The sequence below is a fragment of the Thamnophis sirtalis genome, unplaced genomic scaffold (assembly GCF_051295495.1).
Source record: "Thamnophis sirtalis isolate CommonGarterSnake01/CBP01778 unplaced genomic scaffold, rThaSir2_p1.2 scaffold_5, whole genome shotgun sequence".
Classification (NCBI taxonomy): domain Eukaryota; kingdom Metazoa; phylum Chordata; class Lepidosauria; order Squamata; family Natricidae; genus Thamnophis; species Thamnophis sirtalis.
In genome coordinates, this window is record NW_028261385.1 from 35,239,030 (window position 1) to 35,255,343 (window position 16,314).

Consider the following 16,314-nt stretch of genomic DNA (forward strand, 5'->3'; position numbering starts at 1 on the left):
AAGCCACTCCCACAAAACAGGCCACACCTACAGAATAGGTTCTAAAAAAAATTGAAACCCACCACTGGTGTAGAACCTTCTTGGAACTGCTGAAAGGACTGTGTTGTGGAGCTGTGATTTCTTTAGGATGTTTCCTGCCTTGTGTCCCTTCACTGTTGAACACCGTGACCCGTCAAAACCGCGGTAGACAAAACCGCGCTCGACGAAAGCGCGTACCTGACGTCATCAGCAGCGCGACGAAAAAAATTAAAAATAAATTAAATTGAAATTAAAATTAAATTAAAGCAAGCCGATTCACATAAAGGTAAGGGTTAGGTTTAGGGTTAGGTTTAGGGTTAGGTTAAGGGTTAGGGTTAGGTTTAGGGTTACGTTAAGCATTAGGGTTAGGTTTAGCGTTAGGTTAAGGGTTAGCGTTAGGTTTAGCGTTAGGTTAAGGGTTAGGTTTAGGGTTAGGTTAAGGGTTAGGTTTAGGTTTAGGGTTAGGGTTAGGTTTGGGGGGGTTAGGGTAAGGTTTTCGCTTTAATTTTAAATTTACCGCTCACAGTGCGATGTTTTCGTCGCGCTGTGATGACGTCACGTACGGGCTTTCGTCGAGCGCGCTTTTGTCTACCGCGGTTTTGTGGTGGAACCGTTGAACACAGGCACAGGCTGTTGGGGATGAGTCTATGTTTCTGCATCTCAAACTGAAGTGCAAATGGTTCCTAATTTTTCTGAAAATCTGTTCATACTCCCACACCATTTGAAGGGTGTTCATCCCAAAGTGCATAGCTAAATGTCTATGGAGATTCTTAGTCAACTAGGTCATGGAAGGTTCTTGGATGAGAAGCAAAATGTCTTCAAAAAAAACCAAGGAAGTCTAGTTGCCTCTTGAAAAAGCACCCCTGATCTGAGCCTTTGGTTAAAACGTATATTCTATGTCTTTTCCTCACTTCCTGATATCTCTTCCAAGGAAGAATGAATATTTTGTTTGTTTCTTGGATTTATTAAGGCTGCTCAACTCCAAGAACATTCTGGGTATATAAAATAGGTCCAACACATATATTAAAACAAATTAAAAATTACTTAATTGCCTAGACCAAAACAACAACAGGGGCTCCACAGCTCTAACCTCAGACTTTGGAACAAACTTCCAAAATCAACAAAAAATTGAAGCCTTGCATATCTCTAGGAAGCTAACCCAGTGCCCTATATTGAAAAGGTTTTACAAATTTTAGAATATTTAAAAGGGCAATGCTGTTTGAAGAAGTGGGAGATGGTCTTACATGAATACTAGCAAATTGACATTATCAAATGGGTCAATTGATAAGAATGAATTAAGCACATCTAAATTGATAAATTTTTGACACATCCTTTGATATCATAAAAGTTTGATGTAGTAAGTTGTTACCTTAGTACTGGTAAAAAGTAAAGTTTCCTGCTAGTAGTAAAATTGCTGCTACTTCTTATGTGTATAGTATAATATATCAATGAATTACATGAATAGTACTTACATTTGTGTCTAAACTTACTTCCTACTTCCTGTTTAGATATAAGACAAGCGTAATTACACTGACTAGCACTGTTGCTCAGACTGCTAATGACCAGCAGTTGATTTCTCACACTCTTCTTCAGTTTTCCAAAACCATCTGCTTTGGGTAGTTTTTTGTCCCAGGAGGTTCCCCTCTTCCCCCTTTTCTCTCCGGGCCCTCATTGATGTCCGTTTCAGCGAGCCTTGCTCCAGGTTCTCCAGGAATTCTCCTTTCAACCAAATAAAACTGGCTAATCTATTTCAGGATTTTCAGCCATCACTGTTGGAGTTATCTCCTTTATTCTTCCTTAGTTGTATAACATTGCCATACCTGAATAATAGGGATGACTATAGCCAAAAGTGCAGACTAAGAATGTAAAAATATCTGAAGCACCCTACTTTCAAATGTGATCTTTTGAAGGGGAATAACCATTAGTATCACTTCACCTTAAAACAGATCAGCAGACAAGTGTGGTTTAGAAAATAGAAGAAAGCAGAAGAGCTTACCCAAATCCAGAGAGTAATCGACAGAAGAGAAAGAAGCCATAGCCCTGGACAAATGATGAAAGGAAAGCAAAGAATCCATTGACCGACATACATATCAGAAGAGACTGTCTCCTTCCCACCTTGTCTGCCAAGCCTCCCCAGAAGAACGCTCCCACCATCATCCCAAGGTATACTATGCTACCTGAAACAGACACAAAAAAAATAATGTGTAGGATTATACAGTACTATCACGATAACATTTCTGTTCTTAGTATTAACCAATGCTATCATTTATTTAGAACTATTGCATATCCATTTATGGGAACAGTTCCCTATCCCCTCATATCTCACATTTAATATACATTTATTTGCCAAAATATCTAGTATTTAAATTTGCTGTGCCACACAATCCTGCTTTCTATCTAATCTAAATCATGTGTCACAGCTGATCATCAGAAAAAACGGTTTGCCTGAACCAGTAGCATTCTTTTTACTACTGGTTCGGGTGAATGGGTAGCATTTTTACTACCGGTTCAGGTGAACTGGTAGCATTTCACCCTGAATCAGATGCACATAGATATAATAAAATAAAGCACAAGGCAAGCAAATACAGGAACACCACAGCAATAATGAAATAAGAAATTACAAATATAATGTATTCCACTATAAATCTATACACTACTAAAACTTTTATTATGTTTATCTTTCTGTTTGTATCTTTAAGTTAGCCAAAATGGTGCGTCATATCATAACGATTTTGGAATCAAGATTTCTACAAGTCCACTTACAAAAATGCGTAGAAAATCTGGGACCCATTGCTACTGTAGAACTGAAATTCCATGATAATCAGACCAGTTTCATTCACAAAAGTGCCTCTGTGCTGCATTGCCCATGGTGACATGATTATGATTTATATATTTTATAAATACATTATATATTTACATACTCTTCTTAGATGATCACAGAACCATCTAACGTAAAAAAATATGCTCAGTCTAAAGTTTAATCTTAATTCTGGTCACTCAGACGGTATGACTTTCTTTCAAAGGATGACCTAATGGGTTACAGGTTGTCCAGTATGTTCTAAAAGAATTATATCTCATCAGGTTACAGGTTCAATATCTCCTAAAAACATGGCTAAAGAAATACTACAGTTGCTTCATCAGCATAAATTCTTAATATCTTTTTTCCAAAACCAGGTAGAATTTGAAACAGTCACAAGAAATTGACAACCTGTTGTAAAAATATGTAAATTCACATATTTACAACTGCTTTTGTGGCCTGAGGTGGAGGCTAGCATCTCACTGTATTTAGAAGGCTTTCTTTAAATAACCCAAACATAAATGGTGCGGTAAAAAAATACTTACCGTAAATAAGATTTTGTTTAAGTTTTTTTTAAAAAAATTCTGGGCATTTATTTCAAATTATAGCCCATGCCTTATATTCCTCTGTGCACTTTCACAAGAATAAGAGTCTGACAAAATCATATTAGTGGTCTGCGGGATTTAACATTATGAATTTAGTGGTTCCTGAGGTCCGAAACGTTGGTGACCCCTGGTTTGGAACATCCAATAAATTCAAAATGGAATCTTTATCTTGATTAATTTCAATATTAAAGACAATTTAATATTCTTTCAGACTTGCAGCTACTAATATTCCAAATATTTATTCTGTACGTTATAATGTCAGCAGTTTTAACTTTAAATATGTACAGTACTTTTACTTTTGATACAAATGTCATGTATTTGTAGGTTTGATTTTATTAGATCCATATTAAGTTGTCAATACATGCTTCAATTGGGTATGTTACTCCAATGTTAAAAAAGATGAAAGTTAAGAGAAATATTTAAAATAATACTAAATTTATTAAATAATAATTACAATAGTAAAGTAATTTAAATAATATGACTGTTCCACATTCTGTCATACTTTCCAATGGACTTCTGTGCTACCTATTTTTAAAGTTGAATTCTTCCAATTTTAACAGGAAGTTGTAGCTGTTGTTGTGTGATGTTGTGCTTAAAGACTGTGAATGATTTACTTCACGGCTGCAGCCATAACTGATGTTGTAAGTTAGGCATGGTCAGGAGAGGTTTCACTTTACAACCTTTGCCCTTAGTAACAGAGCTGCCAGTCCCAATGGCAGTCAGAAAGTGAGGACTACCTGATTATCAACTCCAATTTTTACCACAAATTTACTAGAAATGCAATATAATTAGTTTTCCGAAGAGGCTCACAGACGTTGACATTCTTGTAAATTCTCATTCTGTATAATGTATTGACAAAATGAAAGCTCAATGATGTATTTGAAAATCTGGTAAATTAAAAGTATCATCACCAAAAGGTAATCTCATTTTAGACACGGTAATATTTGGTGACAGAATATTATATTTTTAAACACACTCTAAAGACTCATTAGACTATAAGAGAATGCAATAGAAAGTACAGTGATGACAACAAATAGAAAAATTCCAAGAGTCAATCAAATCAATGGCTTTCCTACTCAAATGCTCATCTGCACTTATCCATATTTTTTCTGATGAGTCTGGATTGCAGAGTACTTTGCAAATGACATATACACTACATAAATATTTTGATATTAACATCTAAATCAAGAGTGCATACACTTATAAGCAAGCCAATTCATAGAAGTCTGTTTTTAAATCCACTCTGAAGTCTCCCTAAACAAAGAGACACAAGAAGATGCAATGTACAAAGTACACAGCTAGTTCATGACTAAAGAGTTTTACTGGAACTGGAATTTCCTTTGCTAAATGATGCATTAGGTAAAATACCATGTAACTGTACTGCTTAGTGACAAAGATTTTGGTAGTCCTGGCTGCAATTGTTAGGCAGGATTATGCACTATTGATAAGTCAGGAGCTCACTTTCTCCTGTCCAACTGCATTCATCTCCACTTCAACTCTTTCCACCAACCTATTTCTCCCGCATCTCTGCCCTTTTGGCTATCCTGTATCCTCCTGCACCAACTGACCTTTGTCATCTTCTTCCTCCCACTGCTGATGAGGCATGCCCAACTTGGCCCATCATGGGCTAGCTGTTGGTTGTACAAAATCCTTCTAGAGCAACAGAATGTAGAGCAGGAGGAGCAACAGAATACAAAGCAGACTAAAAGACAGTGATGGGAGAAGAGATAGGTGGGTGGACCTGGTCCAATGATGGGTTGCAGGCAGTACGCCCCAGTATGGGCATACCAGAGCCTGCCCGGAGCACCAGGTACCATTCCGTTCCAGTGCTCCGGAGGGCCTACCCGCCCACCCGCATTCCTTACCTGTGCCTTCAGCGCTTCTGCGCACACACATGGCACGTACAGTGCCTGCGCGACGCTCCACTGAGCAGCTGGAGTGTCACGGAGGCTTGTGGAGGCGTCACTAGAAAGTAAGATACATGCGCACGTCGCATGGAGGACGCCAAAACCCACCACTGACCTGGTCATAAATGCAGGTGTGTTTTTCAGGATCCACATCTTGATCATGTGACCATAAGGGTCCTGCAATGGCTATAACATCAAGGACTGGCCATAACTAAGACTTGTTCAATCCCATCATAATTTCTCACTATCTTTGAATAAATGGACATTTAACAAGGACTATCTGTAAGCAGATGAATGATAACACTAAAGGGGAAAAAAATCCAAGAGCCAGCTAAGCAGAGTTGCTTTTCAAATGCATTTAAAATCAAAGGAATAATTTCCAAGCTTAATTATCATCTTACAGAAATAGATAATATCTAGTATAAAATCTGTTGCAATTCGCAATGCTGGGCAAGGTTGATGGTTACTGAAATTCAGTTTAACTGGATGGCACCAGTTTGCCTATCCCTGAATCATTATATAGCCCTTGAATAGCCAAAAGACTAGACAGAGGCCACATTATTTAATCCAATTTGCACAAATAATGTGTAACATCTCAAGAAATGATGTGAAATAACTGACAGATACTTTTACTACTAGTGTCAAAAGTATCATTTGAACGTATCTTCACTTACTCAGTAGTTCCTGCTAATATTTAAGAGAGAATCCTAACTGACACGACTGAGATAAGGCAGATTGGTTAAGTATGTGTTATATTCCCTGTAATAACACTCAAGTCAGATTATTATTTTCTCTGTAACTGAGGACCCTCAAATGTTTCTTTTAGATTTTTGATACTAAATGCAGAAGCAGTAACCATGTAAGTCTTAAATTCATCCTTTCATAGAAGCAAAGTAGCATGATTCTCTAGTCTGAAATCTACTTGAGGTTTAAAGAGATCCTCAATGGCATATGCCATGAAACCACATAAATATTCCTCATTCTCTCGGATTAATTGCGCCTCACAATGAAAATCCTCCATTTTAGTTGATTTAAGATGTTTAAAACTACAACTAAGAAGAAATATGGAAAAAATAAAAACAAATTAAAGAAATTTACAAGTGTTATAAAATTAAAATTTCAATGTAATATTTAATCAATCCTCTAGATTGGAAGTGTCTTGTATTAATCTGAGATTTCAAGATGGTTATTAACATTAAAACAATATTAAATAAAAGAGGTAGTATAATATGAATCATATGTCAAAATGAATTATTAACAAAACTTTAGATTAAAGGAAAGTTGGAGACTGGGCAGAAGTTACCCAAAACTATCAGGTCCAACTATGGCTTCCTAAGGACGGGGCATATCACCCCCTCTTTTAAGTCAGGTTGGATCACCCCCTCTCAGAAAGAAGCATTAATTACTGCTTGGACTACAACTGCATGGCACCTCCCAGCAGACCTCGACCAGACAAGAGAGGTGTGGATCTATACCACACAGATCCTGTGGCAGAGCTCACAGGAACAAGAACCCTGTCTACTTTCTCAGGATTGACCAGCTTAAACTAGATGTGCTTTGGTCACATTCAGAAGATCCATTAGCTAGGGTCTTAATTTTTTTCTCTTTATCATAAAGATTTATACGGATCATTTGAACATTGAGTTTGGTAAGATATGGGTTTTTTTAAAAAAAAAGGTTAATCTATTCCTTCTAATTCTTTTAAGTCCTACTATGCTGCCTTATTGTGATCCCCAGAGGGATCAGTAAAGAACACTACATCAAGAACATTTACTCCCAACAGGGTCATCCAAGTGGGAAGATCACCCCAGACAAATAGAACTCCAGATAATCTATTTCAGGCAGCATCTATATGTGAAAACTGTGAAAACAGATGCTCACCTTCAGGGGTGAAATCAACTTACCTTCGCTACTGGTTCACAAATGTGAGCACACGCGCACACGCAGAATGTCAAAAGCGGTACGTGATGACGCCTGAGCAGATGGGTGGAGCCTCCTGCCGCCATCGCTACCAGTTCACCCGAACTGGATAGAACCGGCTGAATTGCACCATTGCTCACAGTGACAATAGCAAAGGCAATTTGATATTTCATACTACACCAGAGCAGGGGTGGGTTCTGGATCTCGTTGCAACCAGTACAGTGCAATGGGGCCCGGTGTCCCCGCGCGCATGCGTCACCTCTTGCAACGCCTCCACGACGCTCCAGCTGCTTGGCGGAGCATCACGCAGGCACTGTATGCACCGTGCGCGTAAATGCCAAAGAGCTCAAATACAGGTAAGGAGGATGGGCGGGCAGGTGGGCCCTCCGGAGCACCGTACCATAACGGTACTTGGTGCTCCCAGCAGGCACCAGTACTCCCGTACCGGGGCATACCGCCTCCAACCCACACTCCATCAGAGAAGCCATTATAACTTTGAAGAATGGTTGCTAAACAAATGATCAAAGGGCAAGGATAATTTACACTTTTTTTCACCTAAGCACCACAAGAGTAGTTGTGGTAACAGTCCACACTGATTTGCTATGCAAACATGCAAAAAGTGATAGGGAAGATTATTTTTTTACAAAATGAACACCTGAAAACAAATCAATACAGCAAAAATGACGTTAGCCTGAGAAGTTGAACAAAGAAAAGTCAATTCTATTGGGTTCTTTTAAATGTTTTAAAACACAGGGTGGCTGTTTATTTATGTATTCATTCAATTTACATAATCACCCATCTCATAATTGCAACTGGGCAACTTATATAGTTGAAAACAACCCAAATAATGCAACCAATATCCAAAACACGGAAGAACCTTTTAAGGCAAATTAAAACCGAAATTAAACCCAAAAAGCATAAAAAGCAAGTGCAAGTTAATCAGAATAACAATCTAGCAATTTTCAAACCAAGATGGCTAAAAATAGATGATTTTTTAAAAAATGGATTTTTTATTTAAATCATTAAATCATTTAAATCATTTATTTTTATCAAATTTATTTTAATAAAATGCTTTTGGAATAAAAACCTATCTAAAGATAGTTCCAGTGTTGGAGCATTCACAACTTCTGGAGGCAAGTTATTCTACTGATTAATTGTTCTAACTGTCAGGAATGACAGCTGCTCTTTAAAAATTGTGATTTAAGTAAGGGTTGGTTTAAATCAAGCCTTCTTACTAGTGATTTAAATCATGATTTAAATCGACTTGATTTAAATCAAATCCACCCAGTTTCAAACCATAACTAGATCTGCAGATTCACTGATGCAACCAGGTCATTAGAGCTTTTTGAAAGGCAAGTAGATCTGTGACAAATCTAACCTGGAGGGAGAGAGTGGTGTTCCAAAGGATAAGTATTCTTGGGTCCTGTTAGATAATCTCCTTAAATGACGAGACTCATGGCAAGCCATTTCTCTCAGGCCTGATAGGATGGATAGATGCACTAACTGTGGAGAAATAATTCCTCAAATAACCCAGGCCCATGCTATACTATATAAACTAGCTACATCAAAACTGGTATTCCTTAATTATTGTCAAGTCCCAAGCCTTAGACTCTAACCCTAAAAAAGCACCTCCAGATGAATCTCCGGAATGTCAGCCTCAGAAGACTCCAAACCAGGAACCATCAGAGATTACTGAATACAGAATAACAGAGTTGGAAGGGACCTTGGAGGTCTTCTAGCCCAACTCCCTGCTCAGGCAGGAAACCCTATACTATTTCAGACAAATGGTTGTCCAATCTCTTCTTAAAAACCTCCATTTAAAGCACCCACAACTCAGTGATGGGATTCAAAAAAAAGTACTACCAGTTCTGTGGGTGTGGCTTTGTGGGCATGGCGTGGCTTTGTGGATGTGGCAGGGGAAGGATACTGCAAAATCCCCATTCTCTCCCCACTCCTGGGGGAAGGTTACTGCAAAAAAAACATTCTCTCCCCACCCCCTAACCTGCTTTCCAGCTCCATTCTCCTGTTCAGGGCAACAAAATAAGATTGGCTGGGAGGCCTCAGGGGCAGAGCCAGCCTATTTTCCGGTTCTCTGAACTACTCAAAATTTCCGCTACCGGTTCTCCAGAACCTGTCAGAACTGGCTGAATACCACTTCTGCCACAACTTCTGAAGGCAAGTCGTTCCATGATCAATTGTCCTCATTGTCTTGCCTTCAGGTGCTTTGGAGAATAAGTTGACCCATTCTACTTTGTGGCAGGCCCTGAGATATTGGAACCCTGATATCATGTCACCCCAGTCCTTCTTTTCATTAAACTAAATATATCCAATTCCAGCAACCGTTCTTTATATAGCATGTTTTAGCCTCCAGCCCCCTAATCATCTTAGTTGCTCTTCTCTGTACTCTTTCCAGAATCTCAATTTCTGATTAAACACAGGCACTGTCAGAACAGCTAGAGCAGTCAGATAATGAAACATGGCCTCCAAATCTTTGGACTCAGTGGATAGAGCAGAAAGCAAAAGAAAGACACTGAAAGATGCAAAGATGCCAAGCAAGAGGGAAACTATCTTAATTTAGCTGGTTGCAACTAAATGAAAGCAAGAATACATAATGGTACATATGGCCCAAAATTATATTACATTCCCAACATAGACAGTAAGGGTTATATTTTTCTGAAAATCCACCATTTGGAAAATGCAGATGAATTCTTTTTCTGTTTTATTATTTTACTATTTTATCAAAATATAAAATACTGAAGTACAAAAAATAATAATAATGGGAAAATAAAGAAGGGAAAAGGGAACAGGGAAATGTAGTGTGTGGGGAGGAGGGAAAGCATTGACCTCCTACTCCTTTTGATACAGTAGATTAAGTAATAATATAAAATCTCAACTTTTTATTTTTATATAATAGTATATACTAGCCATTTCTATAAAAACAAATCTATCTAATCAGCAAAACCCAAAATCAAAGTTTCATTTTTGCCCACTTCAAATACAAAGTCCAAAAGCAATTTCCAAATAGAAACAAAATTGTGTTCTTTTCTTTGATCAAACCAGTCAATTTAGCCATTTCTGCTAACTCTGTCAACTTTTGCAGCCATTTGTCCATGGTGGGAATCCAAGTGTCCTTCCATTTTTTGTACATAAAGTAAACTTGCTGCCATCAACATATATAACACCAAAGTTCCTTTTTTTTCAAATTCTTTATCCATTAAGCCTAAAAGAAAAGTGTCTGATTTTATCTTTATATTCACTCTAAGAATCTTCTGTATTAAGATGTGAACCTTACTCCAATATTTCTTTGCTTTGGCACATGTAGAAAATGCTGACAAATTCTGGATAGATTTTTATAATATCCAGAAAGGACAATAGGAGAGGTAAGGAGAGGGGCAGTGGCCACATTCTGAGTTTTGAGAGCATGATAAGGATATTTTCATAAGAAGCATGCCTCTTCACAAAACACCAGACACAAAATATGACTCTTTCATAGGGGAAATAGGGGAGGGTACTTCCCTATGATGATGCTTGTACCCCAGTTTATCACTGACCCTTGGGGGAGGTACAGGTGGGCATTTTCCAAACAAATGTTTATGTACAATTGCAAGAATCAGAAAAGATGCTAATGAAGAAATCCCACTACTTCAGTATGTTAAGAGCCTAATCCTATATATGACAGAATAAAACGATACCTCTTAAATCTCTTCCTTCATGCAGCATAACAGGTTGTGTGCTTTTTCACTTCCGGGTGGAAAGAAGAGTTGATTCCTTTTATTGTTGTTGTAACAAATCAATTTAGTACCAGCTTCTTTGCCTTTGAACTTTGTCTGATTTACCCTTCACAATATACTGCAGTTTAAGGCATTTTCTAATTTCTCATTACAATACTTTATATACTTGTTTTTATGCTTCATAGCCTAGGCCAGTGATGGCTAAGGTGTACCAAAATTGTGTGCCCCCCCCAAACAGGTGCATGCATGCATGACCTCACCTATGCATGCATGTGTGACCCCACCTATGCAAGCATGTGTGAACCCACTTGCGCATGCATGCGTGACCTCCCCAACCTGTGCATGCACGTGCCCTCCACAGCCTCCTGAGACTTTCCTGAAGCCTGGGGAGGGCAAAAATGGCCTATCCTGGCCCTCCAGAAAGCCGAAAATTAGCAGGCTGGCGCACACATGTGTATTGGAGCTGAGGGCTGCTGTGCCGGCAAATAGGGCTCCGGTGCCACCTGTGGCACGTGTGCCATAAGTTCACCATCACGGGCGTAGGCATATATTTATTCAAGACTTTTATATTCTTAGCTTTCAATTTCAAGCAACTGGACAATTAGGAACAACAAACCAATTTTGTTGTATTTATTTTGTAGAATGACAATAAAAACTATACTATAAACTTGCTTTTCTGCTTGTCTTAATGCGGATGAAAAGAAAAACACAACTTTTGTCTTACCAAAATAGAAAACATCTTACATATGTTCATATTGTTATCTAGATAGCATTGGTCTAATTATGATTCAATGTGACAGATTAGAAGTAACACTCACCAAGCCACCCTGATCCAGAGTTGGGGATGCACAAATCTGTCTCAGCACTGGGCAATACAAATCCAACCACAAAAACCTCTACTCCGTCTGCCATTAGTGCCATCCCAAGGACAAAAAAGAGGGCCCACTGAAAACGTCCATGCCCACATTCTTGAATGATTAACTCATATTGCTGTGCTAGCTCTTCTTCATCAGCTTTTCGCTCTGTCTCCAATTCACTTCGATCCTTGTAAACATCTGTGATTTGCTGTCCTAAAGCTGCAGTTCCGTCTTTGTTCTGGGCTGTACTTGGGATTCCTTGATACTCTCCCTCATAAATCTCATCATCTTCATCATGTCCTTCAGTTGCGTCACTTGATCCTTCGTCCTCATTTCCTTCTCCTTCATAATTTCCATCTTGATTATAATAATCATTTTCTTCTTTAGTCTGGAATCTACTGTAAGATCTTTCAGTGTAGCCATCTTGAGCTCTATCTGCTGCTCGGTTTGCTTTCTTTACTGCCTGTTTTTTGGCCTCCTTAGCAATGTCCTGAGCTCCTTTTGCTAATAAAACCCTATCATCCATCTCATAAGCTCTATCCATTGTTACTTATCAAGATGTATTCACTATAGTTCTGTCCAAAAAGGTACTCGTGCTGGATAACAGCAGCGGGAAACTCCAAACCACATTCAGTTTCAAAACAAAACCTAAAAAGAAGAAGAAAGTAAATTAAAAGTTGTTTATTCTTAAGAGAATCACACAAATGATTTAAAATGATTCCTGCTTAGGAAACATAACTATCTACCGATTTCCCACAGGTTAAAACATACTAATTTACAGATGGGTGGTGCAATACAGAAATGCTCCTACACACAACACAGACCTCAGATGACATAGATCAGGGATGTCAACTCAAGGCCTGCGGGCCGGATCTGGCCCATGGCACGTATAGATCTGGCCCACGGGCCACCCTAGAAACAGCGAAGGAACGGCGCACAGTGCCTCTGCCAGCGAAAATGGAGCTAACAAAGACTGTGGATAGCCCTCCCGAGCTCCGTTTTCACTGGCAGAGGGTTGCAGGACGCCGTCATTGCCGAAAATGGAACTCAGAAGCCCGTTTTCTCTAGCAGAACGCTCAGGCCACCACAGGCGCCTCCAACCTGAGTGAAGTTGAGCTGGCCATGCCCATCTTGGCCATGCCCACTCTGGGCCCCCCGAGGTCAAACACAACCCTGATGTGCCCCTCAATGAAATTGTTTTGACATCCCTGACATAGAATCAAGGAAAGGATCAAGTATCGTACAAAAGAGGAAAGTATTTTTCTCTCAGCAACACTGAATAACTTTCTGCACTAAAAGAAAAGGATCAGTTCAAAAGATCAAATTTCAGCCCAGTTTAAAGGGAGTTGCTGAGGGAGGGAGTTTCTGTTCCAGGCCTGCAACTTGCTTTTCTCCAGCATATTTCCATTATTGAACACTAATCATCCAATCATGCAAAAGCGAAGCTATATGTAACTCTCTGCAACCTTGCATACAGAACCCATAAATTTAGCATCTGTTCAGACTTTACGTTTACTGCACAGCACATCAAGAACAGAGCCCTTTCCCATTCATCTTACACTAAAAATATATGCCCATCGGCCTAAAATTAGATGTCAAATATACTGAAATGAAATCTAGTATGTATTTGATTTTTTTTGCACCATAAAATCAAGTCACACAGAGATTTCAGGTTGCATTATCCTTAATAATCATTACATGCTTAGTTATTTCATCTGGAAAGTGATTAATGACACTTGAAGACCAATAGAATGAAGGCAATCCAATTAGACAAAAAGCCAAACTCCTCTCCAAGGACTCTCACTTTAGTCCTAAATGCTATTATCAAAATGATTTAGCAATTCTGCTAAAAGGAAAAGGGATGGAATTGTCACTACACAGTGCCATTTTCCAATGATTAAGTGTTCACATATTCACTGCAGCACACTCATGAATGAAGCATCTTTGATTTAAAATCTGCCTGACATTGTTCCAAAACATCTCATGAAAATGATACTGTAAAAAGCTAGCCCCACCAGCCTCCAGGGTTATATTTTTTTATCACCTCTGTAAAGGCAGCGTGATTTCATACATTCAGAACTGAAAGCTAACAAAAAAACACAAAGACAGTAAAAGAAAGAAGAGAAAGGCATCTTTGCAAAATGTGTAATTATTATTGGGGGAGGGTTATTCCTTCACTGTGTCTGAGTCCATTTCTTTTCATTCATTAAGATTATTCAATTCTATTCTGTGCAATCAAATGTCTGCAATGCAATTGCAAAAATCTCCGTAATTAATTTTAATCATACTTCACATCATACAAGCAGTGGTGGGATTCAAATAATTTAACAACCGGTTTTCTGCCCTAATGACCAGATGGGTAGGCGGGGCTCAGTGGTCATATGACCGTAGATTTGTAGATTTATTGAACATTTATAGGCCACCCTTTTCCCTGAGGGGACTCAGGGCGGCTTACAACAATGGGGGAAGGGAGTGCAAAACAAGACATAAAAGAAACGTGAATAAAAAAAATTAACTATAAAACACAACATTCATTCAACATTCGGGCGGGGTGAGAATAAATCCTATCCCCAGGCCTGACGGGATAGCCAGATCTTGAGGGCTGTGCGGAAGGCCTGGACTGTGGTGAGGGTACGGATCTCCATGGGGAGGTTGTTCCATAGCGTCGGAGCTGCAACTGAGAAGGCTCTCCTCCGCGTAGTCGCCAGTCGGCACTGACTGGCGGATGGGATTCGGAGGAGGCCTTCCCTGTGCGATCTGATGGGACGCAGGGAGGTAATTGGCAGAAGGCGGTCTCTCAAATAGCCAGATCCACTACCATGGAGCGCTTTATAGGTGGTAAGTAGGACCTTGAAGTGCACCCGGCGATCAACAGGTAGCCAGCGCAGCTCACGGAGGATCGGTGTGATGTGGGCGAACCGTTGTGCGCCCATGATCACTCGCGCGGCCGCGTTCTGGACTAGCTGAAGACGCCGGATGCTCTTCAAGGGCAGCCCCATGTAGAGCACATTGCAGTATTCCAGCCTAGAGATCACAAGGGCTCGAGTGACTGTTGTGAGGGCCTCCCGGTTCAGGTAGGGCCGCAACTGGCGCACCAGGCGAACCTGGGCAAATGCCCCCCTGGTCACAGCTGACAAATGGTGGTCAAAACTCAGCTGTGGGTCCAGGAGGACTCCCAAGTTGCGGACCCTGTCTGAGGGGTATAAATTTTGCCCCCCCAGCCTGATTGATATAACGTTAGCCGAATTTTTGGGAGGGAAACACAACAGCCACTCGGTCTTTTCCGGGTTGAGTACCAGTTTGTTAGCTCTCATCCAGTCTTTAACAGCCTCAAGGCCCCGGTTCATCACGTCCACCGCTTCATTGAGTTGGCACGGGGCGGACAGATACAGCTGAGTATCGTCCGCATATTGATGGTACTTAATCCCGTGCCTCCGAATGATCTCGCCCAGAGGTTTCATGTATATGTTGAATAGCAGGGGGGACAAGACCGAACCCTGCGGCACCCCATAGGTTAGGGGCCTAGGGGTCGATCTCTGCCCCCCCACTAACACCGACTGCGACCTGTCCGAGAGGTAGGAGGAGAACCACTGTAGAACAGTGCCGCCCACCCCCACCTCCCGCAGTCGTCGCAGAAGGATACCATGGTCGATGGTATGACCGTGTGGGCATAGCCAACTCAACGTCACTCAGATTGATGGGCTCTTCGCCTTAGTTGTTACAATGTAATAAGGGTTAACCGGAGAGGTAGTTTCTGTAAGCAAGGCAATAAAGATTGCCTTACAGGATTAGCCCTGTAAAATGGGGGGGGGGGGGAGAGAACTAAGTAAGATTTCTTCCATCAACCTTTTCTCCGAACTGCTTAGAAAGCAGTGATGTGCGGTGAGGTTGATACCTGGTGAGGCTCAGCAGGGAATTTGCATCGTGGGAGCAACCAAGCGCCAGGGTCTGCAGCAAAGGCGCTTGGTGGCTCCCGCGATGCAAAGTGCCCCGCTGCCCCCCCCACTGTCCCAGCCTGCGTCCGCTGCTTCTCCAAGCTCCGCCGCTGGAAGTCCTGGATCGCCTCTGGGGGAAGGCTGAGTGAAAAACGGAGCGAAGCTTCTCTGTGGCCTCCCGGCGCTGCCCAGAGGCTCTTGCAGGAGCACGTGTCAGCGGCCGGCAGCCTGGAGCGGCCCCGGCTGTGAGACAAGGGAGCACTTAAAGTAGCCGCTGCCGCTGCTTCCACCACCGCCCCGCTGGGCGAAGGAGGGGTGGTGGCAGCGGCGGCAGCGGCTGCTTTAAGTGCTCCCTTGTCTCACAGCTGGGGCCGCTCCAGGCCGCCGGCCGCTGACACGTGCTCCTGCAAGAGCCTCTGGGCAGTGCCGGGAGGCCGCAGAGAAGCTTCGCTCCGCTTCTCACCCAGCCTTCCCCCAGAGGCGATCTGGGACTTCCAGCGGCGGAGCCTGGAGAAGCAGGCCGGGGCAGCGGGCGGCAGCATCG

The 16,314-nt window shown here is 41.1% G+C and overlaps 1 protein-coding gene across 1 annotated transcript in view; it reads right to left on the reverse strand.

Annotated features, from left to right (window-relative positions):
• Nucleotides 1–16,314, reverse strand: part of SV2C (synaptic vesicle glycoprotein 2C) — an 80,354-nt gene that overhangs the window by 42,486 nt on the left and 21,554 nt on the right. Inside the window, exons 2-3 of the mRNA XM_087715619.1 lie at nucleotides 11,797–12,483; nucleotides 2,015–2,195 (exon numbers count right to left, since the gene is read on the reverse strand). Coding sequence (XP_087571745.1) covers nucleotides 2,015–2,195; nucleotides 11,797–12,379 — 764 coding nt within the window. The 5' untranslated portion in view covers nucleotides 12,380–12,483. The remainder of the gene's footprint in view (nucleotides 1–2,014; nucleotides 2,196–11,796; nucleotides 12,484–16,314) is intronic.